Below are 27,677 nucleotides of genomic sequence, written 5' to 3'. Positions count from 1 at the left end.
AAACATCACCTTAAATAGAAATCAACATGTGAGCTTGTGGGGGGAGTCGCATCACCCGCTTTTTAGGAAATATATGATGATTCACTCGTGCAACTAGTTTTACCATGGAGAAATACTATTATTATGAAATAGTATCATTGTTTTTGAATATATAGCTTTAAATTATAAGGATATCTAAAAAAACATCATTCTAACTAATCACATGATTATTTGAATTAAATTCAACCTTAGAATTATCTAAATTTTTTAATTAGATATATTATTATAAATAGTATTAATTTTAAATATTATTTAAGATTAATCTTTAACATAATTTTATATATCAAATGAGCTAATCAGTTTTATTTAATGAGACATCTCAAAATTGAGTCCCGAAAATTAATTAACTAGTTAGAGTTCACTTACACAAAATTAGTCTTGACTAGTCAAAATTTTAATTTAGAATCAAAATCTAATTAAACTAAAATAGAAATTATGTCAAATTTGAGCTTCCAATCAAAATTTCGATTTAGGCATGAATTGAGGTCAAAATTGGTTAAAAACCAATTTGGGACAGATTGGTCAAATTTAATTGACGATATTTCTACATTAAAGGATTTAGAAAAACTAATTAAAATAGATTCTTACGATAAAAATGAACTTGCATTCTACCCATCGGTATTCTTAATTATAATTTAATTAAAATCTAATAATATTTTAATTAATTAATTAATTATTATAAAAATCTAATAGTGTGCTTTCGAGTCGGTGCGTCCAAGTACGAACGTTGACACACCGTCCATGTCATATCCTACGGCAGCACACGTGGCAACACGTCACACGTACCGGGTTGCCGATACAGTATAACGCCGCTCTCTACGCCATCGCGCTGTTTGCTCGACGTAAGCTTTGCCCCTCCTCCCTCACCGACACGTGTCCATTTGTTTATCCCGCGCAAAAGTGTTTTGCCCCGAACCCCACGATCCTCCGTCCGTAGGCGACCGTACAAATCATGACCGTTCATCTGACGCTTTGCGTGACGGTGACGCCGTGCTTTTACTCCTGCCAACGGAACCCGAGCCTGTCCCAATGCTTTTACTGCAGCTTCGTTCCTCTCCCAAACGGTAACAAAAGGGGCAACCAAATGTGTTTCTAATTATTCTTTGTCCTCCCCCTCTTCCCTCCCTCCCTCCCTTTCTCTCTCTCTCTCTCTCGCTTGTAGAGGTCGAAGCCTTGCGGTCGACCGATACCGACCAGGATCTCGCCCTCGGGGAGCTGCTCGATCGGCGGGCGGCTTGTGGCCGCGACCGGGTTTCCCGTCGCGGCGTGGTGGAGTGGGCGTTCGTATTGATCTTTCGTCGGTCGAGAAGTCGGGTTTGGATTCCACCGGGGCAGCGGCGTCGGCCGCCGGTGGAGCCGCCGGCGGATGGCGTTGTTCAGGAGGCTCTTCTACCGTAAGCCGCCGGATCGGCTGCTGGAAATTTCGGAACGAGTCTATGGTACTCTCTCTCTCTCTCTCTCTCTCGCTTGACCTAAGAGCATAATTCGTCTCTCGGGCATCAGTGAGGTTTCGCCGGTTGATGGTTTATTGAGTGGTAATTTGTGGAATTCTGTCGGTTTTGCTTCACAGTTGAGGTTAAGATAGTACTTGAATGTTGTTGATATCTCGGAACGACTCTATAGTACTTCCTCCCTTCCTTGCGCGAAGAGCATAATTCATCTCTCGGAATTAATGAGGTTTTTCGGCTTGATGGACTCTTGAGTGGTAATTTGAGGAATTCTGCTGGTTTTGCTTCACATTTGAGGTTAAGATAGGCGGGTCGGTTCTTGACTGTTGTTGATATTCTCTGACATTCAGGAAGTGACGTTCCTTTTCTATTTCTTTGCTGCACAAATTGACAAGTTCTCGCAGATAGTTGACTCTTATCAAACTAATAGAAATGTGCTGCACCTTTTGGCCTTTCAAGGGCTCTGGAGGTTATATAAATTATTGGAACTTATTGTTTGATCTTAGGAAACATAATGCTGCCAATCAATTGAAAATTTAAACCCAAAACTAAATTTCTAATTAGTATTAGATTTCTTCTCGAGTTTTATAGTTTTGTCCTGATTTGCTATGCCTATGACGTTCTAAATTCTTTTTGGTCTTGCTATAATTCGCTTTCAGAAAGTTCAAAATTCAAAATGTCTTACTGTTCTTTTTGTTGCAGTGTTCGACTGCTGCTTCTCAGCAGAAACTCTTGGGGAAAATGATTACAAGGACTACATGGATGGCATAGTCACCCAACTGCATGATTATTTCCCAGATGCCTCCTTCATGGTATTTAATTTCAAAGAAGGAGATAAAAGGAGCCAAATCTCAGACATTTTGACCGAGTCTGATATGACGGTCATGGACTATCCCTTACAGTATGAAGGGTGTCCTTTGCTTCCATTGGAGATGATCCACCACTTTTTGAAGTCTAGTGTGAGCTGGCTGTCAATGGAAGGGCAACATAATGTGTTGCTGATGCACTGTGAGAGAGGATGTTGGCCTGTACTTGCCTTCATGCTTGCTGGTTTACTCCTTTACAGAAAACAGTATACTGGTGAGCAAAAGACTCTTGAAATGGTGAATAAACAAGCCCCTAAAGAGCTACACCATCTCTTGTCTCCTTTGAACCCACAACCTTCGCACCTGAGATATCTTCAGTACATATCAAGACGGGGAAATGCACCAGAATGGCCTCCAAAGGATATATCCTTCACATTGGAATGCTTGATTCTTAGGATCGTACCTAATTTTGATGGGGAAGGAGGTTGCAGGCCAATGGTTCGCATTTATGGTCAAGACCCATTGGCTCCCAATAGTAGGAGTTCAAAGATTCTTTTCTCAACATCTAAGACAAAGAAGCATGTTCGGCACTACAAACAGGTAATGCATAGTTCTTTCATCTAAATGAAATTGTCCTTCAAGTTTACTAAGTGTTGGACTGTCACTGCAGGCAGAGGCTACACCAGTAAAGTTAAAAACTCGATGTCGTGTTCAAGGAGATGTAGTTGTTGAATGCATCCATATGGATAAAGATCTGGAACATGAGGAGATAATGTTCAGGATTATGTTCAATACAGCCTTTGTCCACTCTAGCATTCTGATGCTGTCTCGTGAGGAGATCGATGTTGTATGGAATGCCAAGGATCAGTTTTCGAGGGATTTCAAAGCTGATGTAGGTGCCTATTTTTTTCCTAGTTTGTCTATTTGTTCCTGGTAGGATTCGATTTTAAGTATATGTTATGCGTGAACCAGGTAATATTTTCGGACTTCGATTCTTTTGAATCTGACTCAAGCACAGATACATTGGTTGAAGATGGTGATGAAACAGAAGGTGCTTTCACAGAGGCAGAAGACTTTTTTGAGGCTGAAGAGATATTTACCAACTCCTACTCGCATAATGCAAATCGAGATCCTAAAGGTACTACATTTCGAAATGGAACTTCTGTTGATGGTGGGAATCCCAATTCAGAAATCTACAGTTCGACTAATGAAGCAAGGAGTAGTTTTGAGACAAGCAAAGCTGAAGAGGATTCAGAGACAAGGGCTTCCCAACTGTTAACAGATACGGTTAGCAAATGTATCATGGTAGAAACCTGCAGTATACCTGGTCCAGCTGAGACTAGTTCTGGCTTTGGCAAATGTAAGCATGATGGTGAACTTGTGACAGAGAAATCAGTGACTTCAGAATCTATGGTTCAGATTGAAGAGAAGAGTATGATAGAAAGCAGCACATTGCGACAGAACACTGTTACTTCAATGGATGAAAAACAAAAATTAATAAAGAGTAACAATGTTAAGCAGGAGACTGACAATGGAATGGGTTTGGTGATTATGACAGAGAATTTAATTGATTTAGAAACTGCAGAGACAAACGAAAGCATATGGGAAAACAATGACTCTAATAATGGCTCAGAAAACATTATCGAGAGGAGACCCAATGCTGTTGATGAAATTCCTAGTCCGGAGAAACATAATCTTGAAAAAGAGATTGATTCTAGCACCTATCAAGATAAAGTTGAACATCATAGTGAAAGTATGTTGAGTTCTCCAACTGTGGCAGAAGACAGAATGACTAAATTTTCAACTATTGCTGTCAGTAGTGATGATAAGATTATTAGTGAAAATTCGATATTTTTGGATTGCACAGTTACTTGTGAGGGGAAGAATATAGTAGAACTCAGCAACTTTAAACATGAGGTCAAGGATATCATTACACTTGATGTTGAAGGGAAGAATATAGTTGAACCCTGCAACATTGAGCAAGATGCATGCGACCTGGTTTCTGAAAAGACAATGACCTCATGCAACATGAGTTGCAAGGCAGAAATCTCGATTCCGACAAAAGAAGCCAATAACAAATTAGGAAAATTTGAATCAAAAGTCAATCCAGAGAATATTAATTCCAGGACAACTCAGCTTGAGAATGATCACAATCAAGAAAACCAGCATACATTAAGAGAAATTAAATTCAAGTACAAAAGAGAGCCAGACGAAGGTGTTGCTCGAAATAAGACAGATACCAAGAGTTTTAATCAGAAGTTAGGAAATGGTGAGTATAAGCAGGCTCTAGAAATGTCTTTGCATACCACCTCAGAGAAACCTGCCCCACCTCCACCCCCTCCTCCAGGTCAACGTGGTAGTGCTCCTCCACCACCACCACCTCCTGGAGCACGTGCACCTCCTCCAGCCCCACCTAGGGCACCAGGAGCTCCGCCGCCTCCTCCATCTAGTTCTCTATCTAATGCTAGAGGGTTATTGCCAAATGGGGGAAGAGGCCGTGGACTCTCACGTTCTATGGGTGTAAATTCAGCAAATTTGACATCCCGTAGGTTATCATTGAAGCCGCTGCACTGGGTGAAAGTAACATTAGCTGTTGAAGGAAGCTTATGGGATGAATTGCAAAGATCTGGTGATGCTTTGAGGTTATACAAGTGCTTAATTTTCACTTTTCTAGTAACATTCTTCTTTACAAGTGTTGCTTTTAGTTTTGGATGTTCTTCCTCATTTTGTGTAGCCTTTTACTTGCAGTGCTTCTGATTTTGATGTGTCAGAACTTGAGAGCCTCTTCTCTGCTATGGTTCCTAAAACAGGTGATAGCTCTAAAGAGGGGCGTCGTAAATCTCTTGGATCACAATCAGATAAAGTTCATCTAGTAAGTCCTTGATATCTAAATCTAAAAATATTACTTTGAGAAATGGAAGTTTTCACTGTTCATTATAGTTGTTTTAGATTGTTTAACTTATATGTCATTGTCCATGATAATGCTCTTCAGTCTATGCGTACACACAAAAAGAAGGATAATTCCCTAGGGGGCATATGAGAGAAACTTGAAAATTGGGAAGGAACCAACTGGAGAAAGAAAACAGTTTGAGAAAGATGATATTTATGCAATGAGCCCGAACATGAGACCTCTAGAAAGATGATATTTATGTAAACTTTAGCTGTAATTTATAAAAAAATTTCGTTATATTCAAAAAATAATTTTAAACCGAAATAAGATTAACCATTTTTAATGCTATTGTTGAAAATATATATTTTTTTCTCTTGTATTCTTTTTCTTCTTTCTCTTCTTTCCTTGCTTCTTCTCTTTTTTTGTTCTCTTCTTCTCTATCTTCTTATCAAATAGTAGTATTGGAAAGGATCCATATGACTTATGAGATTCAAATCCAATGAAGCTCTCTCTCTCTCTCTCTCTCTCTCTCTCTCTCTCTCTCTCTCTTAGAGCAAAGGAACAAAAGGAACCCACATGTGAAGGCAAAGTGAAGCATTTTTCCTTGCATGCAGCAGTGTGACTGACTTAACAATGTGAATAAGACTGAAGCAGCAGGGCAGCAGCGGAAAGTCAGTGGGATTCAAGTGTGCTCGACTCCTTATCTTCCTTCTATTCTCCCATCCTCTTATCCTTTCCTTTCCAACTGGAGAAGCATCAGTGGCATGCTCCCTACTGCTTTTCTTCCTCTCTTCCTGCCACCGTTGCATAAATTTTGTAACTCTACCGTGTTATTATTAGCAAATTAGACAGCTAGATAGTTTTTGGTTATAGACCTTGATTTTAAGTAAAAGATTTCTTCCTTCCTTTACTACATTTTCTCTCTTTATGAATAAAAGAATTGGCTTTGATAAATAAGGATGATGACATTTCTTGAGTTCTTTTAATGATTCATGGCTTAACTTGTGGCTGAATGCAGACATTGTTTCTTCTGTATAGATTTTAATTAACAAGCTCTTTTAATTTTAATTTTGTTTATAGATTGCATTAAGACGTGCCAATAACACTGAAATCATGCTGACGAAGATCAAGATGCCACTTCCTGACTTGATGGTAAGTTTGACTGTAGTGGTGCGTTATGTTTATTGGTTATATCCCTTTATTTTGCCTTTGTATGAATTGTTGATACAGAATTCATGATGCACCATTCTTTCTCTGTCCGCTACTTCTGACTACAGAAGAGATATTATGCATTGTAGGCAACAACCTAAATAATGTGTACACTGGGTTTTTAATTGTGTTTTGGCTGTTGATCATACTAAACGTGAATGTGCTTTGGTGTGCATCTTTGGTATAACATGAATGTATCTGCTTTTTGCAATTATTATGTTGCAGAATTATGTTCTTACTTTTTAGTCTTGTGGTAAAAGTGAGAAGATGGCCTAGGATATTATAGGTTAAAAGATAGTGTTGAGTATTGCAGATTTTGAAGCTTTTAATGGTCTCCTGAGAAAAATTAATCTATTTTAGTAGAAATTGAACTATAATAGCAAGCATCTCTTACAACTAGGCAGCAAACTAGTGGCAAACTGAAAGCAGAGACTTTGCTTTGTGTCTATCACAGTAGATTGTAGCTCACATTAATGTACTTTTTGTAAATTGTTTCTCAGTATCTACAGAAAACTAAACATAGATTCTACAATTATACTAATATGTTCATGTATAATCACCTAAACAGACAATATGCACATTTTATGCAGGCATATGTCATCCATCCTTACATGCTTATGTAAAAATTGAGCTATTCTCTTTTACCATGACTGCTCATCAGCTAGACACTGATAGCATGAACAAGCTAAACTCTAAAATTCAAAATATTAGTTGTATTCTTGAAGGCGGAAGTGGCTCTAATGATATATCTGATACCTCAGAGTGCTGCTTTAGCATTGGATGACTCTATTTTGGATGTTGACCAAGTGGAAAATCTCATTAAGTTTTGTCCAACCAAAGAGGAAATGGATCTTCTCAAGGTACATGTTAGAATTGTTGATGATCACACTTGTCTTGACTTCAGTCGCTTCCCCTTTCCATTGAGGTTCGTATATATATTTTTTCTGGTTTTGATTTATAGGGATATACCGGTGACAAGGAAAAACTCGGGAAGTGTGAGCAGGTAAAGTACTCAACTGCTTGTCCTTGAGACTTCCTTGGACTATATATCTGAAATTAATTTTCATGGTTTTGCTAGGTAGAAAAACAAGAGAACTTATGGTGTTAGTATTTACATGCCAGTTGACTAATTATAAGTTTCTTAAATAATTAAAGTTTTACATGCGCCTGATGTTTACTTACGCCAGATGATTATAGACCCAATTATGAACTAAAGTTGTGCCCATATATCAATGAATATGGAATCCCATGCTATTCCACTTTAATCTCTCACTCTAAATTAAGAAAAAATCTTTTTACAGGATTCCAGAAGTTCAGAGATCTCTAATGGGTGGTCAACCCAATTTAAATATTAAAGTCTAATTATAGATTCGTTATAGCACAAAGCATGACTTTATCATATCAACTGGTTTCCAATCAGACCACAGTGTTCTATATAATTATTGTCCAAATTTTGTCCTATTCTTGATCCACTTAGATATGCTTTTGTTTTAGATTCATGTTCAAGTTTTTTAATCATGTGTGAGATGCCCTTGTCATCAGAGTTACCTTTGGCTTCTTTCTGGGCATAACTTGAATAAGCTTCTATGGTTTTGACTTATTTTAACATGTGCTGCTATATGTTAGTCTTCCTTGAACATTTTCTATGGTTGCTCCCCTAGTTTTAACTTTTAACAAGCTATTTCAAGTTGCATCTTTCCATTCGTATCTTTAGACTCCTTTCTCCTAGTTCATCTCTAAGTAGTATTAAGCTTTGTAAATCTTCAATTTTTGTTATGCTTTCTGTAGCTTTAGGGGGTAGAGGTCATTAGAAGAGATTATAAGAGCTTTGCCAAACCTTTCTCACAAGGATACACGATAGGAAAATGTGGTTTTCTGTTTCATTCTTGCTTCACACCAATCACAAATTGAACCAGACTTCTGCCACTTTCTTATCCAAGATGCAGCTAGAATGGAATTCTCCTTTTAAGCAGTTTGTATAAATATCTTACTTTGCCTGAAGCTATGGATTTTAAACTGTTTCTTTCTTAGAGGTCCTTTACTGTTTCTCTGTTTCATGTCTATATAATGATATGTTATTGAAGGTGTCAGCTAGCTTAGTTGGTAAAGGTTTTGATGGTTTATCGCGAAGTCCTAAGTCTGAATCTCACTTTCGTCACTTACCCTTCGCACAAAAAAAATGTTATTCATGTCTATATAATGATATTGTTTCTCTGTTTCATGGTCATTCTCATTCTTTGCTTTGAATCTGTCTTTGCTTATTATATTAAAAGAAAATTTTCATTTGACATTTAAATGGTGCAGTTTTTCTTGGAGCTGATGAAAGTTCAACGGGTGGAATCTAAATTAAGGGTTTTTTCTTTCAAGATTCAGTTTGGCTCTCAGGTTGTACTCATGTCTATTCTGTTTTTGTTTATAAGAGAACATGATGGATTAGGATCTACTGTCCCACCTTTTCCCAGGTTTCTGATCTTAAAAAGAGTTTGAGGAGTATAGACTCTGCTTGTGAACAGGTGTGTGAATACTCTGTCTTCCCTTCCTATTTTTTTAATTATGACATTTATATTCATGACAATTGGCTTGTTAGATTCGCAATTCTATCAAACTGAAGGAAATCATGAAGAAAATTCTTTTCCTTGGCAATACCATAAATCAAGGAACTGCAAGAGGTAATTCCAATTTTCACATACACTGAAAGGTCTTTGTTTCTCACATACATGTGGGTGATAAGATATGCTAGACTTTGTTCAATTAAAAGTAGTCAAATCTGTAATCACTAACAAAATTGTTTTGTTTGTTAATTTTTTTTGTTCTTTATTTAATTTTTTATATTTTTGTTTGTTCTTTATTTGTCCAATGAGCAAAATTGTCAAAAATCATTGCGATTTATATAATAGGTTGTACATGGAAATGCCATGGACACCACCAAATGCTTCATAAATGTAGCGTAATGGGTTATACATGGGAATGTCAGGAACACCAACAAATATTGGATAAATGTAGCTTCAAGCAAATGGCTTTAGCCTGTCAAGATGAAAAACACATTTCCCTTTCGATGTACAGATACATAATCCAAACCAAGCAGGGTTAGTTGTTTAAATAATTTTGAAATTATGGTTGTTGTTTGGCCTGACTAATTCCATAAAAAAAAAGCATACTTAACATGTTGAAGAAACAACCTAATAGATGTTAGTGTTGCAAATGAAATGAGCATATGAGTAATATGTCTGAAACATTTTAAGCAGCTCAATATAAAATTATATATGATGAATATGTAAGAGAAGCAATTTAGTTCATATTTATATTATTGAGCTATGGGCATGTTAATATAGGAAGGGAATATGCAGTCAACAATCCTAGGAAATATGCATAATAGGAAAACAAATGTGGCACTTACGGCAAATTTCAGGACCAGTTAAATATGAAGTATGAACAATATCATCTAGCTTATGAGGAAAACTAAGTCAAGTCCTACAGTTCAAGTGAAATTAGTGGTGCTTATGGTACATGATTTTGTCAATTAGGATGTGAGACAAAAATCACAGCATTGTTTCAAGGGATCAACTCTTGCAGGGTTGTGTTTTCACTCAACACCCTCCCATAGTGATAGATTTTGCTATGACTTAGTCCAAGCTTCTGACCTATATCGGCTGTTTGAAAAGTGGTTTGACTTCGTCCAAACTTCTGTTGGATACTTGACGCTAATGGTTTAGTTCAGAATCTGCCACACATTGGGCCAGGAAGCAGCTCAATTCAGAAATTCTCCTAGATGCACTTATGTTTTGGTTTCTATAGAACAATAGGGAAGAAATAATATCTTTTCTGACCATTTATTAGTGCATTAATTGTACTCGGAGTTATGAAAATAATGCTATAGTGAGTTTTGTCAATTATATTACTCTAGGAACTTGGTCAAAATCATGACAATAGCCATCAGATGTGGAGGTAAGGCTATGCGTACCTGACCCTCAGACCCTACACTGACAGGAATCTCATGTTATTAGGGGCATTCGGTAGGCTCTGATTTTCTAATTTACCTTCATTTAAAACAACAATTTGATTAAACTTGCAGGCTCAGCTATTGGTTTCCATTTGGACAGTCTTCTTAAACTTTCTGATACTCGTGCTACTAATAACAAGATGACTCTTATGCACTATTTGTGCAAGGTATGATACATTTGATATCTTTAATGTTGTCCATGTTATTTCAATTTCATAGTGAATTTTCTAAATTTTTGGCTGAAAATGCTACATATGAGCAATGTACTTGCATTTTGTTGATTAGACATGCTTGCAATTCTATCAAAGATACCCCATTTACTGTTCATAACTTGGTTTTAACTTGACATAAAGCTGTCCTTTTTCATATTGTTCAACAAATTTTCTGCTTACGAAAATGTGTCTATATTGTAACATTTACCTCTGCATTGATAGTGCAGGGCTTTTGTTAAATATGTTAAAATAGATTCACAGTCTAGGTTATCTTCACAAATGGAAGACCCAGCTATTGTTACTTTCTATTATCTGGAGTCCTGCACAAGTAATATTCCCCAACATACAAATATATTATGGCTGCTGATTCGATTAAGATACTTTAACTACAAGGTAGGTTTTCCCTCGAATGGCTTGGTACATACCGTACCGACAGCTGGTCGATACACCAGTATGGACCGATAATGCGAACCATGATCTGGACAACCCAACATACAAATTATTATGGCTGCTGATTCAATTAAGATGCTTCAACTGCAAAATAGGTTTTCCCTGGCTTGGTTTGTCGGTCAGTGAATCATGATTCTATAAATATAAAAAGAGTAAATGATATATGCAAACATATAGGATTAATAGCAAACTTGGCCAAAACTTTTGAATGTTGTTTAATTTGTAATCATAGATTCATCATGTCAAAATGGAGTTCTTTATACTGTCAATTTTCCTCTCCTTTTTTCTTCGATATATTGTTTCATCTATTAATCTTATAAACATTTTGGCATGAAATCAGTCGCTTGCTTCGAGATCTCCACATCTTCTGGATTTTCATGAGGATCTTATTAGCTTGGAAGCTACATCAAAGGTTTTACTTTGTTTTGCTATTATTGTTGGTTATACTACAGCATGCAAGTGATAGATTTACCTACAAGTTTCCATATACAGATACAATTAAAATCCTTGGCTGAAGAAATGCAAGCCATTGTCAAGGGTTTAAGGAAGGTTGAAGTGGAGCTGAAAGCATCTGAAAATGATGGCCCCGCCTCAGAAATTTTCTGCAAAGTATGCCATCATTCAAGTTGTCTTTTTAAATATTTAGTTGTTGTAGATTTTTTCAAATTGTTCGTGGGCATTTAAATGTTGAATTCCTACTGCCCTTTTCACAATTTTGCTTGCAAATAAGTTTTTTTAGTTTTCTTTTTAATTATGGAAATTATGTGAACGCTTAGATGCATCTACATTGCACATGTCTTTTTGCATAACATGCTCTAATCATGTATTGTTTTGTCATTGCCATCTGAAAAATATTTCCATTTACTTGAGCACATTGGGCATATTGATTATGCTTTAGATGCTTATATAGACAGGCAGTCAAAATTTCCCATTATCAATGAAGCAGATGAACTGGTATATCTCCACTTGACAAGAAAAAGATTTTGTGTTACTATATATATGGATGATTTGTGATCCAGAAGGATAGGTTGGAGAAGTGGAAAAATGTGATGCTACTAAACGAGGATTGAACAGTCAGAGCAAGTTACTGTTACTTTGCTGTTTATTCTTAGAATGCAAAGGTTTTCAGTCTGTGATCTGGATTTTTCTGGATTTTTTTTCCTACTTAAAAAAAATCCATTTATACATGCATGTTGGCAAGTCAAACACATGTAGATGAGGGAAATGATGACAAATAGTAAATTAGTAAGGATCACCTTGTAAGGCTAAATACTCCTTGAGACAATAGTGAATATACTCTGAGCGAAAGGTGAAAAAAAACTCAATGCGGGGAATATGAGACCATGAGCTCTTGAACACTGTAAGAAGAATGTCATTTCTGACAATGTGCTTTTTAAGAATGATTAGATCTTACTGGAGTAGCATGGGGCATATGGAATCCTATGAAAACTAGTAAGGATCACCTTGCACCACTAAAGATACATGGGTGACAACATATGAGATCATGAGCTCTCAAGTAGTGGGAGGAGAATGTGATTTCTGACTATGTGCTTATTGAAGAATGGGCTAATTGGTTTGGCCAAAATATAGTGAAAAGGAAGGAACAGAAATGCCAAAAAACAAACTTATAAAAAAGAAGGTTCTACCATTTCTGGCATCTTCAATGATATAGCTATCCAGTGCAACAGCTGTAACTTTTGGTGAGATGCAGAGCCCTGTTTGACTACTACTGGTCAATGATTTGAGAAAGATGCTAAGCTCGGACATCAGATGTGGTTTGATAAGCTATTGGTATTGAGGGATGTGGAAAAAGCATATGCTTGTTATAGCTGTTCAACCATACACAAAGTCTACTGTGCAATACTTGGTTAATTTGAAATAGAAGTCCCAAGGGAGATGAAGAGCAGAAAGTTGATCGGTAGCAGAATGCATGGTGTATATTTTTTTCCTTGAAGGAAGGATGTCGCCCTTGATAGAGTTGTAATGCAAAAAAAAGTCCTTTTTTTGCCTCAACGATATGACACTTGATAGTAGAAAGCAGAAAACGTCCTATGTAGCCTAGTAGTTGAAATATTTTTTTGTTATTCTTGGCTTGAAATTTAATCCATTATCATTGCATTCTATGTAATGTGTTAACAATACATTATTTAGTACAATACATTATTTAGTACTCATCATCACGTCACTGTCGCTTATGTGGCATGTCATACATCACACTCCTTGTTCATATTTTTAGCTTATTTTAAACAGCTGATTATATTTTATTTTTTACATATCCAGCTCAATATATGCTATATATGTGATGCTGTGATAAGTCCTATTAACTCAGAGTCTGATATGTGAAGGTTGTTTATTTCTCTTCTTTTTCCCTGATTGGACCAGATTTTCATGTGCATCAAATTTTTATTAACTCATTGCCCTTTTTATTGTTTAGACCTTGAAGGAGTTTGTTGTTGTTGCTGAAGCTGAAGTGCGGTCACTAACAACATTATATACATCAGTGGTGGGCTGCCTGCTAGTCACTCATAAGAACATATATCACTGATTTTTTATGTCTACCATGTTACGTATCACACATCTTCCTTACATATTTTGAGTGTTGACAGGGTAGAAATGCAGATGCTCTTGTACTATATTTTGGTGAAAATCCTGCAAAATGTCCACTTGAACAAGGTCTAGTAGCTTCTTTATTGGATAAGTCTTGTTAAATGAAGGCTTCAATTCTTTTTAAACCATCAACACCCATTTTCATGATTTATGTTCATTATACCTTCTGATGCATACTTAGGCCATACAAAGATTAGAAACTTAGATTTCTTTATCAAATTGCTATCAGCAGTTCTTTTAGATCTATTAAAAAGCATATTTTACCCTTCTATTATGCTTGTGATGGTAGGTCTTGCAAAAATTGTGTAATTGCCTATACTGCATCTCTCTGATTGAAATAACAAAATTGAGCATTGCTATTCCTTGAATATGTAGTTCATTTAGTGATCATTCTGACTTTATGTTTAACTGATAATCTAGTGGTGATTAGTGGTAATGTTTTTTCTTGAAATTGGAAACAATCTGAACTCAACAGTTGTCTTTCTATTGGATCATTTGTAAATGTTACTTTCCCATTGGCTATTTGGCTTGTTCATGCCTTTTTAAGATGTAACTTGATCCTCACAAAGTAGTGTTGTCATTCTGTTTTCTCATTTACTCTCTCATGTCTTGGGAAATTTAGAATTGTTGCTTCTATTACGAGGATCATGGAATAGATTCCTTATTTCAATAACCGGACCTGTTACGGTAAGTAACTTTTTAAGCCGTGGCCTCGGGGCCGACGCGGCTCGGTTCTGGGGTCCGGATGTCGGGGATCTCGGGAGACGTCCCTCGGGGTCTCCTGGCGGCCGAGCACCGTGGTTCGGGATCGGTCGTTCGGGGCGGTAGATCGGGTCGGCAGCTCCGCAGCAGCGCCAGGAAGAGACCACCTCGCCTTCGTTCCTGCACACAGGTCGGGTCGGAAGCTCGGCCCGACCCCTCCAACGATCAAGTCAGAGAAAGATGTGGAGAGGGGTTTGGAGGAAGAGAAGCAGAAGTGTTCTCCAGCGTGTTCAGCGTGTCTCCCCCTTGTTCGTTTAAAACTCGGGGGTATTTATAGATGAGCTTTGATGTTACCTGACGTGCCCGCTTGTAGGGGCAGGACAATACCTCACGTGGCGTCTGACATGGCCACTAGGGTCGCGTGGAGAACCGAGCTGCCGCAGGGTATGGGCGAGCCTCGGTCGATGTGCTCCCGTGCCTCGGCCGAGCGCACAGGGTCAAAGCTGAGGTGGTTGGCTGAGGGCTGGTGACGTCGGCGCACGTCGAGTCGGCGTCAATGCTTGTCTCCTCGGGCAGTGTGCCGCGCAGGGTGTCCGACGTGGGGGTGTATTACGTCAAATCCGGGGTGTTATGTTAAATCAGTTTTTTTACCCCTATCATATGCCCCACCCGAAAGGAGCTATGCGTCGGTTTTGCATGTGGGGAGTCCGATGCATGGCTTCCTGCTTCAAGCGGGCTTATTCATGCGGGTCTGAGGGGCGTGCCGCAGACGGGTCGGTCGCGTGAAGTCCAGTGATTTCAATAGGCGCTCGGGCGCTCGCCTAGGCGCTCGGGCGAGGCGAGGCGAGGCCCGAGCGCCTCGCTTCACGTCCAGGCGCCTCACTTCAAAGAGGCGCCGCCTAGGCGCTCGCCCGAGCCCAGGCGTCGGGCGCTTCGGGCGAGCGCCTGGGTTAAACCAGGCGACCGAACCAGATTTTTAGGTCTGGTTCGGTTGTTAGTTGGTTCAATCGAACCAACTAAACCGATATACCCCCAACCCTAACCCTTACCCAACCCTAACCTGCCGCCGCTACCGCTGCCGATCCCGATCCCGATCGCGATCTCGCTGCTCGTCGCTCCTGCTCCTGCTACCGCTGCTCGCAGCTGTCGCTGCTCGCGCCTCCCGCGAGCCCTCTCGCTGCTCGCGCCTCCCGCGAGCCTTCCCGTTGCTCGCGCCTCTCTCGAGCCCTCCCGCTGCTCGCGCCTCCCTCGAGCCCTCTCGCTGCTCGCGCCTCCCGCGAGCCCTCTCGCTGCTCGCGCCTCCTGCGAGCCCTCCCGCAAGCCTTCCCGCTGCTCGCGCCTCCCTCGAGCCCTCCCGCTGCTCGCGCCTCCCGCGAGCCCTCTCGCTGCTCGTGCCTTCCGCTCCTTTTCCCTTTCCCGTTGTCGCTGCCGTCGCTCGCCGCTGCTGTTGCCGCCGCTCGCCACTGTTGCTGCCGCCGCTCGCCGCTGCTTCCTCGATGATTAATTTTTTGTTAATAGATTAATAATATATTATTTTGATTTTAATGTTGTTAATTTTTATTTATTTGAAATTATTAATTATATTATATATTTTTATATTTTAGCGTCTCGCTTCGCTCGGGCGAGCGCCTAGCGCCTCGGGCGTTTGTGGACCTTGGCGCCTTTTGGCGCCTAGCGCTTTTTAAATCACTAGCGTGAACGCCTCTCAAGCAGCGCAAGGCCGAGGGCCGAGGAGCACAACGCAGGCGGGGTGACCGCGCAGGTGTGATCTCGGGAGGCGTAAAGCCGAGGGCCGAGGAGCACAACGGAGGCGGGGTGACCGCGCATGTGTGTTCCGGGAGCCGGGGGCCGACGAGCACAACGCAGGCAGGGTGATCGCGCAGGTGTGATCTCGGGAGGCGTAAAGCCGAGGGCCGAGGGCACAGCGCAGGCGGGGTGACCGCGCAGGTCTGCCTCGGGAACATGGTGCCAAGGAGCACGACGCAGGCGGGCAGGTCGCGCAAGTCTGTCTCGGGAACATGGGGCCAAGGAACACGGCGCAGGCGGGCTGGGGCCGCGCAGGCGTGGTCTCGGGTGGCGTAAAGCCGAAGAGCCGAGGAGCTGCGAAGTGGAGCGCTAGTTGGGTACGGAAAGTGGAGCCGAGGAGCTGCGAAGTGGAGCGCTAGTCGGCCGGGCATGGGCTGCGAAGTGGAGCTCGAAGTCCTTGGCGAGCTGGCCGAAGGAACTGATTGTTCCGGTCTTCAGGCCGGCGTACCACGTGCGGGTTGGACCCCTCAGGGTTGTGGGAAACGCCCTGCACATTAAAGCGTCAGACGTTCCATGCAGCGCTAGTTGGGTACGGAAAGTGGTGACATGATCCGCTGAAAGTTCGAGGGGACGACGTGATCTAGTATCTCTGGTGCGAACGGAGATCCTCGGTGTGTGTCCACCCCGGGCTCTCCCTCTGAGTTGCGAAGCTCCTTCTCTAGTTCGTTGAGCCGCTGACTAAGAAGACACAGCTGGGCTCGCAGGGAGTCCGTTGATTCCGGAGACAGCACCTCGGGCTCCAGTCGACCGTTCGGGTTTGTCCTCGCTGGATCCTCGAGTGGGGTCGGTCTGGCCCGAGGGGGAGCGGAAGACTCCGGAAGCGTCATGTGGGCCCAAGCGGGCGGCTCTCGTTGCCGTAGCGGCTGAGTCATAAGCGGGGGTGACGGTTGGGAGACGAGCGGGATGATGGTTTGCACCATATCCGTCAGAGTTCGGACTTGACGAGCGAGGTCGTGAAAGGCCTCGGACGACACCGGCGAGGGGACGTTCGGAGCGCCCTCGGGCGGAGACAGATCTGGATTGTCCACTGAACGCCAGCCGCGTTCAGGGGTCGCGGGGAGGTTGTCAGGATCAACCTGAGGATCCCTCGACATTCGGGGCCCTCCTTCTAGCGCCAATCTGTTACGGTAAGTAACTTTTTAAGCCGTGGCCTCGGGGCCGACGCGGCTCGGTTATGGGGTCCGGATGTCGGGGATCTCGGGAGTAATCCCTCGGGGTCTCCTGGCGGCCGAGCACCGTGGTTCGGGATCGATCGTTCGGGGCGGTAGATCGGGTCGGCAGCTCCGCAGCAGCGCCAGGAAGAGACCACCTCGCCTTCGTTCCTGCACATAGGTCGGGTCGGAAGCTCGGCCCGACCCCTCCAACGATCAAGTCAGAGAAAGATGTGGAGAGGGGTTTGGAGGAAGAGAAGCAGAAGTGTTCTCCAGCGTGTTCAGCATGTCTCCCCCCTGTTCGTTTAGAACTCGGGGGTATTTATAGATGAGCTTTGATGTTACCTGACGTGCCCGCTTGCAGGGGCAGGACAATACCTCACGTGGCGTCTGACATGGCCACTGGGGTCGCGTGGAGAATCGGGCTGCCGCAGGGTATGGGCGAGCCTCGGTCGGTGTGCTCCCGTGCCTCGGCCGAGCGCACAGGGTCAAAGCTGAGGTGGTTGGCTGAGGGCTAGTGACGTCGGTGCACGTCGAGTCGGCGTCAATGCTTGTCTCCTCGGGCAGTGTGCCGCGCAAGGTGTCCGACGTGGGGGTGTATTACGTCAAATCCGGGGTGTTATGTTAAATCAGTTTTTTTACCTCTATCAGGACCCTTGCTGGTCCATGGCTGGACCAGTACCAGTTCAGTCCATGCTAGCATCCCGAGACACAGTATGCAGGTATCGGTACCAGAGGGAGATGGGAGGAAGAGGAGAAAGAGAGGAGAAGAATAGAAGAGGAAATAGGGGTAGAAGACGGGCGACAAGCTGTAGACAGTGGCCTGGGTGGGCAAGTTGTGTGTGACGTCAGTGTTAAAAAAATTTAATTCAGACTGAACTCTCTGAAAAGGGGCAATCTGCAACTTGATTCATGCTCAGATTGGCAATTACTGATGGATAAGGAGGATTGTTGTATGCTGAATAGGGACTGAACTTTAGTTTGCCTTAGTGGAATAAACCACAATATGGTTAATTAATGTAGTAGATGTTTTTTGCCACTTACTAGTACGGTAGTACCTAGGAATTATGGGCAAGATCCACCCTTAATAAACTTATTTTGGATATGATGGTTATAAAGAGTTGACATCAAATTGACAGGCAATTACAAAAGTCTTGTCCAGTCTTCATTAAAGCTGAGTCATACTCCATGTTTTGCCCTATATTCAAGAAAATGATTTGGTTTCTAATTGAAAATTATTAGCGAGCTATCAATCATGATTATGGCAAAGAGGGAGATATGATTGACGCATCTATAGCAAGATGTTCCAATTCCTGCTGTCTGCTTGTAAGTGATTTTGCAAGTAATTAGCATTTTCCCTTATAAATATATGGTTCCTAGTTCTCAAAGGTGTTTCTAATAAGATAAGATTTATGGTATGTTGAATATATATCTATAGATATAAGGGTGAATTCCTACGAGAAGTCCCTTATTTTGGGCTTTTACTAGAATTCTAGGGTGAATTCCCTAGAAAAGCCCCTTATATGAACTGATGAACCGGTCCAAGGATTTGGACTGATTGTCACTGTTCTTATGGACCAGTTCAATCCTCATTTTGTTTAACACCAAAAACAATGGTCTTCCTCCTCTTTCTCAGATTCAATCAAGCAACCCATCTCCTCTCCCCCTTCTCCTAAGACATCTCTTTCTTCCACTTTCTTGTGTAAGTGTAATAGTTTTTTATCATTTTCTATTTCTTTTTTAATAAGATTTTTATGAGGTTTGAAGAAGGGTCTAATGAGATATTCCACATGAACGGTCCAAGGGGATTTAAAGGATAAGAAATCAGTTATAGTGTTTTTGTAACTACTACAGTGTCAACACTGTAAATGTTATAAATAAGTAGTCACAAATTTATTTTCTATATATACAAACTCAAGATATACTAAATTTAGAATTCTAATTCATATGAACATAATTTACAGTGAGGAGTTTACACAAACATTTCAAGTTATAAAATGTTATTTTTAAAATGTGGTTACAATATTTAAAATATGATTATAGTCTTTTGTTTCTTAAAAAGGATACTGAGGGTGTTGAAAAATACTGTAATTGGATAGTTATATACTTGTTCTGATTTTCTTCATTACATACATACTTAATATACAAAACTTATGATGAATCAAAGTATAATGTTATACAAAGAGAGACCATTATAAGTAGAAACACAAAATGAGGAAGAACTTTAAAAGGTGGAGAAGACTTGCATATTTCATGAGAAGGTGGAAGAGTGGAGATGTTTTAGGAGAAGGGGAGGAGAAGAGATGGGTTGCTCGGTTGAATATGTGAAGAGGAAGAATATTATTTTTGATGTTAAACCCAAAATGAGGATTGGATTGGTCTATAGGAATAGTGACATTTGGTCCAAATCCTTGGATCAATTGACCTTGGTCCATAGGAAAAATGCTGGAACTGTCATGGATATCCTGTCAAGGATTTTGGAGACTAAGGGAACGGAGCACTGTTAGGAAAAAAACGAAAAGGGATACCTCCAGGGAAAAGTCCAAAATGAGGGAAAGGGGGACATTGTCAGGAGAAAAAGAAAAAGGACACCTTTACGGAAAAGCCCAAAATGAAGAATTTTTCCAGGGAATTTATCCTAGATTTGATATTTATGATTTATCAGATATATCGTCCAAAACATAGTATATGCTACTCTTTCTTTGAAGTAGAAAAACAAGGATGAAATTTGACCAACGATAAAGTTGATCGTATATGGACACCATAGTATGTAAAACAAGGATGAAAAAGGACACCATAGTATATGCTACTCTTTCTTTGAAGTAGAAAAATAAGAATGAACAATTTGATTGTATCAGAGTGATAAATTACATGTGACAACAGAAGTGGATTGTTATTTCAGAACTATACACTTTCACAAGAACAAAACAAGAGTAAACTCACAATATGATGAAGTTATCAAAGAAGTTTGTGATTTATCGGTAAAATGTCATGTATAAGCTGCTCTAACAGGGCATAAAATCAACTTCTTAGACTCTGAGAACGAGTAGATAGAGTCTGCAACTGAACTTTTATGTTAAGAATGGAGAATAAACAAAATAGTGTGCCTGATAACCTTGATCATAATGGTTTTTTTGATTAAATGTTGGGTTTGAAAGGATAACATAGCAGTCAAATAAGAGTTGAAGGTAGTGAGAATATCCATGAGCTTCCAGTTTAGGGGAATGATTATATATATATGTATATATATATATATATATATATATATATATATATGTATGTATATGTATATATGTATGTATATGTATATATATATGTATATATATATAGTGTCACAATTTTTATGGTCGATACTGATTTGGCATGCTTAATCTCTTCTTTCCAAACTATGGTGTGTGTGCAGCTATCAGCTCTCCTCAACCTTGTATATTATCTGTCAAGAAGCGGTCTGATTTGTTTTTGTACTATTGCAGTATCATCTTGTGTGCCATCTCACCTTTGTTAATTAAGTCCATTCACAAACTAATATATTCACTTGTTAATCAAGTCCTTGATGTGTGTAAAATTTGTTCTCCAGTTAAAATGATCTACAGATGATTGTTAATGCAGTTCTCTCTACACTTTTGAACTTCATTTTGATGTTCAAGCGAGCACATCAGGAGAATTGCCAGCAAGCTGAACTTGAGAAGAAGAAAGCCCAAAAGGGGAGAGAGATGGAGAAGCCGAAATCATCATTGTCAAACAGTAAAAATGTTAGTGCCTGACCACTAAAGTTTGCTAATTCCGTGTTTCCTAGTGAATCCATTATATTTGCTTACTCTTCTACCAAATATTTGTCAACAGGATTTGAAGGAAAGAAGCTTGAGCCAGCAGTTGCAGGAAACGAAGCAGAAGACTAAGTCTACATACAGACGTGAAAAAGACATTAGATGACCTGTACTTGCCTAACGCCGGCTTACATATTATCTACTGCCTGCCTGGGGGATCTGTGTGCCATTACAACGTGCAAGGTCCCCGACCAACTGGGGAGACAGACAGCGCTGAATCTAGGCACTGGTTCAAGCACGATAGGCCCCAGTTCAAGCATAATACTGGAGTCATGGTACAGGGACACTCAATAGTGACCACCTCCATGACATGCACGAGCTGCTCAGCTTCTTTGTGATCTAATTCTTGTACAGAGCTATAGTCTCCAACAGGTGAACTTGGATACTAGAGGTCAGATTGATCAATATGCTGTGGCCAGTCAAGCATGACCAAATTATGTGATCTAATTCTTGTACAGAACTAACCCCTCTAGTATCCATTTGATCTCTTTTTTCGTTTCTTATTCTTGCCATTTTTCTTATTTGCAGCAGCTTGGTACGGCTAGATTTCAGAAATTGTAAATTACGTGTGAGAAGTAATCTGTAGGTTAAGATTTGTATTGAGCCTAATTCTAATACCATCGGCCCTAATGGAGCCCAATTTTCCCGATTATGACGTCTGTGAATCTGTATGTTGTATCTATCTTCTCTTTGTAAACCTTGATGATGAGGATTGATACATATTTCTGATGGCAGCTGTCAGCTGATCGGTATACAAAAAGCTGTATGTTTGTTTTCTCAGAACGGACGAAAATTACATACAATGAAGTCCTGTAGAATGTGGGATGTTTTAAGTCATGTCAACATTTTCTTCCTTCACTTTTGAGTGTGTTAACATGTGTTTTTATGCTAACAATGTATTGATATTAAGTGAGTCCGTTCTTTCTGTTATTTCTTTTCCCTTTTCTTTTTGTTGTTGGAGACTGATCCTAAAATTTCAATACTGAAAAAGGCCTCTTGATGCCTTGTGAAAATATCTTTATCTGTTTCTTTTTTGTAAAAATAAGTGGTGAAGAGACTTTGGGATCAATTTTAATCCCAGTAACTTGTTGACATTCTCATTTTCAAAGAATTTATCTAACTCTTTTGTAGGAATATGTCTTTAAAAAATATTGATTTCAGATAACTCTTTGAATCGGCAATCTTCTGTAAGTGAATATGTTTTTTTTTTTAGAATTAATTAAGATTTTTTTTTTTATAAATATTAGCTTTACCCTCTTAATCTAAATAATATTATTTTTAAAATTTGATGAATTAATTCGATCAATAGACCAATTGGCCTCAGCTCTTCCTACCTTTGGTTGTATTTTATCTCTTTGGTATTCCCCTTTTACCTTTACCATGTTTGGTCTTCCTTTGTCGACCTTATCTTCTTCACGGTCGGTCATGTCCTGAACATGCATCATCCTTTCGCCCTCGTGTTTATCTCTTAGTTTTCATACTCCTCAACCAATATAAAATTAAATGTTCTTATAAGTGACCTATCTCTTAGTTTTCATACTCCTCAACCAATATAAAGTTAAATGTTCTTATAAGTGACCCCTAAGGAGTTAAGTTTTTGTGAGCCCTCCTTTTAATACCAATTGATAAGTATCATTGGTTTAAGGGTTCACCAGAAATTGTCCACTTTGGGTGAGCCCATAAGAGTTAAGCTCATGTGGGACATATATCTGAAAACTGTAAGATAGCAGCTAAAACATTGTGTTATTGAAAGTTCTGTAAACCTATCATTAAAGGAGGCTCAGACAAAAACAAAGTTTAACTGCTAATTATTACAAAAATAAAGTATTAGTACTTTAAGACCAAAATTCTCTATTGCAAATTATTTTCCTTCAATCTCATTTCACAGATCTTTAAGGCCCCATTTCCCTTAAAAATCTGCCATAAACTGAAAGAAGATAACACTCAAGCCTCTGCCCAGCTGAGTGAAGATACAAATGGGATTGCAGGCCTGGCCTGCACCCAAAGCACAGCCCAAAACCTGTGATCTCAAAGCATGTCACCTCTCCAACTAATTTTCCTAATACTATCCTTCCCTTATTTTCCTTGCATGTCATATCATAAATCTTTAATCCCCAAATTCTGTTCCAGATTGGTCATAAAGAAACAGAGCAATCAAGACCTTGAAGGTATAAACATAATTTTGGGCCAAGCCCAAGAGATGCCTGAGCCTGAGCAACTAATCTCAATACTCGACAACTCGCCAACTAATCTTGGAATGCAAGTACACTCTTCTCTCATCTCCTTAAGCATTGCTCGGTTCCTCTTCTATGATTTCCATGACTCTCTCATACCATCACTTTTTCTCCCCTTCCGATCATCATCAAGGGAAACTAAATCTATCCATATTTTAGTAGAATAAACATAAAACAGGAGGAGTCCCGCAAGAATCTGCATTCACGCATCGAAAGTTAAAGAGGAAAAAGAAAAAAGGACAGCACGATATTGGATGAACTGAAAGCAGCAGCAAACGGATTAAAACTCCAGAACTACTCTTATGTATACGTCTGAACAACAAGTCTCATGCGATTAGCACTATATCTACGCTGTCCAACATTGCAGCAAACAGATGACAGATGCATGATTCAGAGAATTCAAACAAGCGAAGTTACCAACGGATTAGTGATCCGAGGCTGAAATCAAGAAGACTCGGATTCAGTGGACGAGTATACCTCCCTATCGCCATCGGTGGTGGAGTCGGAATCTACCATGATCGAAACAAAATCGTCGGCAGCGACCACGACGATGGGCGCAGGTGAGTCAGGCGGGGCACTCGACTTGCTGAACTCGATCATGCGCTTCCCGATCTCCCTGGTGTAGATCTGGAGGATCTCCAGCCCGTAGCCGTAGTCTGAGAAGGAACAGACGCCGTCGCAATTGGCGGCGGCGAAGGCCTCCTGCTCGATGATGAGAGCAATGGAGGAAGCCTCCTCGACGGAGACGACGCCGTAGCACTTGGTGAGGACGGAGGGGGAGGAAAGGGTCTCGACCAGGCGCTGGATCACGGCGTCCCGCGACTCCTGCGACGGCGGCCACATGTTGAGGGAGACGTCGAGAAGACCGGCCGACGCCGCCGAAGTGGGATCGAGTTCATCGCCTGCCTCGATGGACTTGGCCACTTCGCCATCTCTCACCATTGTGGCCTTCTTGGGATTTCTGTTGTAACTGGAAAGGGCCGACGGTTATTTAAAGGCCCTCTTCGGGGACGGACCGCTTCCAATGGGCCGGCCTTGCGATCTTTATTTTTGAGCCGACCGCTTCTAAACCCAAATGCATTCCCTCCAAAGTCATCTTGCTGCGAGCTCACTTGTTCCTGCGACCAAAGCCAAGTCCACCTCCTCCCGCCACTCCACGCTCCTCGTCTCGCAGTAGCCCGTCTTCACCTCATTGGCGAAGTAACTCACCCACACGCGGACCCCGAGTCTCCACCTCACCACCCTCCCCTCCATCTCCCTTCCCACCCTCCACTCTATCGTCTCCGGCAGCTCGTCCCCTGCCACCACCACCCCGCCCGCCTTGCTGAACGCCCTCCCCGACCCGCTGTACCTCAGCCTCATCCCTGCCCTCCGGTCCGCTTCGCCGCCGCCCGCGCCGATTTCTGGCCTCGACGCCGCCACCTCCGCCCCCGTGGCGCCGTCGTGGAGCACCCCATCGAACACGCCCGCGCCGCCCTCCGCCTCCTGCTCCCACAGCCAGCTGCGCCCCCGCGCCCTCGTCGCCGTGCGTGCCGTCGCCTTCACGCCGGCCGCCTTCCCTTCCCCGAACCGCCCCTTCACCGTACGCATCGCCTCCACCTCCTGCTCCGGGTTCCCACTCGACCGGCCCAGGCTCGGGCCGGTGGCGTAGCTCGACCCCAGTTCCGGCCCCACCCACACCCGGGCCCGCGACGGGAAGTGCCGTTCGGCCTCCAGGACGCCGTCATCCACGTCTTTTCGCCTCCCGAACCGGAGCCGGACCACGTTGAGCCGTACACTGTCGACACGCACGCTCACCCGGATAAACCGCGGGTCCCGCATGCAGACCCTGGACTCTAATTGCACCACGGCTTCGAGCTGCTGGTGGGCCAAGGTGTAGCGCAGCACGGAGTCCTTCGGCTCCAGGTTCGGGCTGCCGGTCGAGCCGCTGGAACCAAATCGGGCCATGGCCGGCACCGGAGCGAAGCCCTTCAGGACCCAAAGCCCGTGCCTCTCTGCGGCGTAGGAGGGGCAGCAGCCGACCGGGAGAAGGCCTCTGGGGTCGCCGTCCTGAAGCTCGCGGAGGATGCACCACTTGGTGAGCATGTAGCCGAGGGAGCGCATGAAGCGCTCCTCGACGTCCGGCCCGAGGGAAAGGAGGACGCCACGTAGAGCGATCCGGCAGCCGAGGGCTTGCTCGAGGGGGGAGTCAAGAGCTCGGAAGAACAGGAAGCCGGCGTCGGCAGGAGCTTCAGTGGCGCAAGTCCAGAAAAGCCGGAGGAAGAAAACGAGGGAGAAGAAAGATGCAGTCTGCTCGTCACCACCGAGGGCACCCGAAACGGATTCCTGGTCGAACTTTATCGCAGACAACGAGAAAGAAGAGGGAGACATGGAGATAGTCTCACGGAGGAGCTGGAGGAGGAGAGGGATACGAGGGGATGAAGGGGATACGGGATCCGACAGCCATAGGGCACGAGAGGTGTTGGAGGGATGGAAACCGTGGACTGTGATGGAGAAGGTGAGGAGGGTCTCCGCGCCGGAGCCGGCGGTGCGGTCGGCTGCGAGGCAGATCGTCTTTTCGTCGGCTGACGCAAGAACAAGAGACGGAGGGGCGGAAGGCCATCGCGATGGCTCAGGGAGAGCGGCGACCCAAGACCACACGTCCTCCATGGCTCCTCTACGCTTACGGAAGTGAGACTGGTGCCGTCTAAGCTTCTCCGTGGGCGTCCGATGTTGCAGGGGGAGGGATGCGTCGACGCAATTAAAGGCACAACCTAACAGTTGACGTAGCTTTACGACCCACAGACTGACACGAACGGCGGTCCGTGGGATTGGATCATCGACGTATAAGCATAAGACACATTGCGATAACGTAGCGTGCTTTGACCGGTCAAGCAATTCTTCTGTGTGCGGACCGCTACATTTCCTTCTCTAATCAACTGCAGGCACTCAAGATGAAAGCAGAAGTCGTATGTACCGCATGCAGAATTCTCGAAATCCAGAGCATGAAGCCATGGTTTTCTGTTTCTTCTTCGTTTCCCGTGTGCACTCATCTGACTTCTCATTCCATAATACTTTTCCATCACTTCTTCGATTCATCAAGGGACGTAAGAAAATTTACATGAAGTTAATTTTCTGCGACTCCTTCGGAGAAAGGCATATCTAGAATCTGAGACTGGTTGTTGTTGTTGTCTGAGAGAAGCCGTGATGTGAAGCGGAGAAAAAGCTAACATTTCATGATCCACGCAACCAGATCGAGATGTCTCCCATCTGAAGTCGTAAGGGATAGATGCAGTAGCTCGACGTGGTGGATGTGCGTCGAATAACGAGGCACTTAAGGCTACCACATGTTAACACGAGAAGATACGATGCTCCACGTCAGTCCTAATGAACTCGGCCGCCATGGACATTGCAAGCTTTATATACTTGAGTCTCTTTCTTCCTCCTCTTCCAGAATGGGTGGAGCTCACACTCTCGGCTGAGACGAAACATACTCTTCCGTGATGCAGTGGAGCTTCTCAGTGAGGAGGCATGGTTTGGATGCCTGAGACCCGCCATTTTTATCGGAGGAGACGCTTGTTTCCTCCACCCTATTAGTACTTCCACTGCACCCTCTTTGATGCTGAGGCGATCACCAGTACCTTTAGGGCGTATGCTTACATGTAACCTCTTCTTGGACACTACAAGACTCAACCGTCTCCCGAGCTACATAAAACCATGCAGAACGACGAAGGAACATCTTCTCGATTGCTCAATGCAAGTAATCGTCATCCGTATATCTCGTGCAGACGCCAGCCGTGGCAAACAGCGCCCGTGTAGCCGCCCCTCGTTGATGCATCACATAGAAATGTATTAACCGGTCGTCAATATAAATGAGCCTTCGAAGAATCATGAATTCAGGGGGAGAAGCCATCAACCTCCCGCCACCGATCATTCAAAGTATAAAAGTCGATCTCCAGAACCTGAAAAAGGATTAAAAAAATTTATTATTCTTATTCCACTATTTATTTTATCATCAAAAGGATCGAGTTGGGAACTCCCCCCATGCCGACCACTTATGCAGAAGCCTGGTAGAGCTAGGGCACACCTTGGCTCGACTCCAAAACCCTGAGGAAATCTAGACCCTCACGGTAAGTGTAGAATCCATCTCAGATGGACAATCAGTGCCTCGTGATTGCCTCAGCCATACATTCCTCCATTCTAACTACCACCCAGAACTGCCATGTGGTTCTCCAAGACGAACTTGCCCCTTTGGGATGGGATAAGTCATACTGACTCCCTAGTCAATGGAGACCTGAAGCCCACTACGACAGAAAG

The 27,677-nt window shown here is 42.5% G+C and overlaps 3 protein-coding genes across 5 annotated transcripts; 1 reads left to right on the top strand and 2 right to left on the bottom strand.

Moving 5' to 3' along the window:
* Positions 1-1,166: 1,166 nt before the first annotated feature.
* On the top strand, positions 1,167-21,799 carry LOC103979840 (formin-like protein 5). 3 transcript variants are annotated; one of them, XM_009396055.3, is made up of 18 exons: positions 1,167-1,478; positions 2,190-2,893; positions 2,964-3,185; positions 3,266-4,935; positions 5,042-5,165; positions 6,264-6,335; positions 7,154-7,252; positions 7,354-7,395; positions 8,697-8,777; positions 8,855-8,905; positions 8,980-9,061; positions 10,465-10,559; positions 11,395-11,466; positions 11,547-11,663; positions 13,489-13,557; positions 13,661-13,727; positions 20,930-21,072; positions 21,164-21,799. In XM_009396055.3, exons 1-18 carry the CDS (start codon positions 1,406-1,408, stop codon positions 21,251-21,253), a joined length of 3,873 nt encoding a protein of 1,290 aa, XP_009394330.2. In that variant the 5' UTR covers positions 1,167-1,405; the 3' UTR covers positions 21,254-21,799. The 3 variants fall into 3 exon arrangements, 2 of the variants coding, with proteins under 2 accessions (XP_009394330.2, XP_064996939.1); XM_065140867.1 differs by lacking the exon at positions 21,164-21,799 and having other exon boundaries at positions 20,914-21,046; XR_010494685.1 differs by lacking the exons at positions 13,489-13,557; positions 13,661-13,727.
* A 1,811-nt stretch (positions 21,800-23,610) lies between these two features.
* LOC135633381 (uncharacterized) lies at positions 23,611-26,157 on the bottom strand. The gene has a single exon (XM_065142763.1). The coding sequence runs from the start codon at positions 26,028-26,030 to the stop codon at positions 24,474-24,476; it is 1,557 nt and encodes a 518-aa protein (XP_064998835.1). The 5' UTR covers positions 26,031-26,157; the 3' UTR covers positions 23,611-24,473.
* On the bottom strand, positions 23,826-24,323 carry LOC135632588 (MFP1 attachment factor 1-like). Its single transcript, XM_065141201.1, has one exon. It carries the CDS (start codon positions 24,321-24,323, stop codon positions 23,826-23,828), a length of 498 nt encoding a protein of 165 aa, XP_064997273.1.
* Positions 26,158-27,677: the final 1,520 nt, after the last annotated feature.

The sequence above is a fragment of the Musa acuminata genome, chromosome BXJ3-3 (genome assembly GCF_036884655.1).
Source record: "Musa acuminata AAA Group cultivar baxijiao chromosome BXJ3-3, Cavendish_Baxijiao_AAA, whole genome shotgun sequence".
Lineage (NCBI taxonomy): Eukaryota > Viridiplantae > Streptophyta > Magnoliopsida > Zingiberales > Musaceae > Musa > Musa acuminata.
Note: the sequence above shows the minus strand (reverse complement) of the source record. Positions and strands in the feature narration are given on the sequence as shown.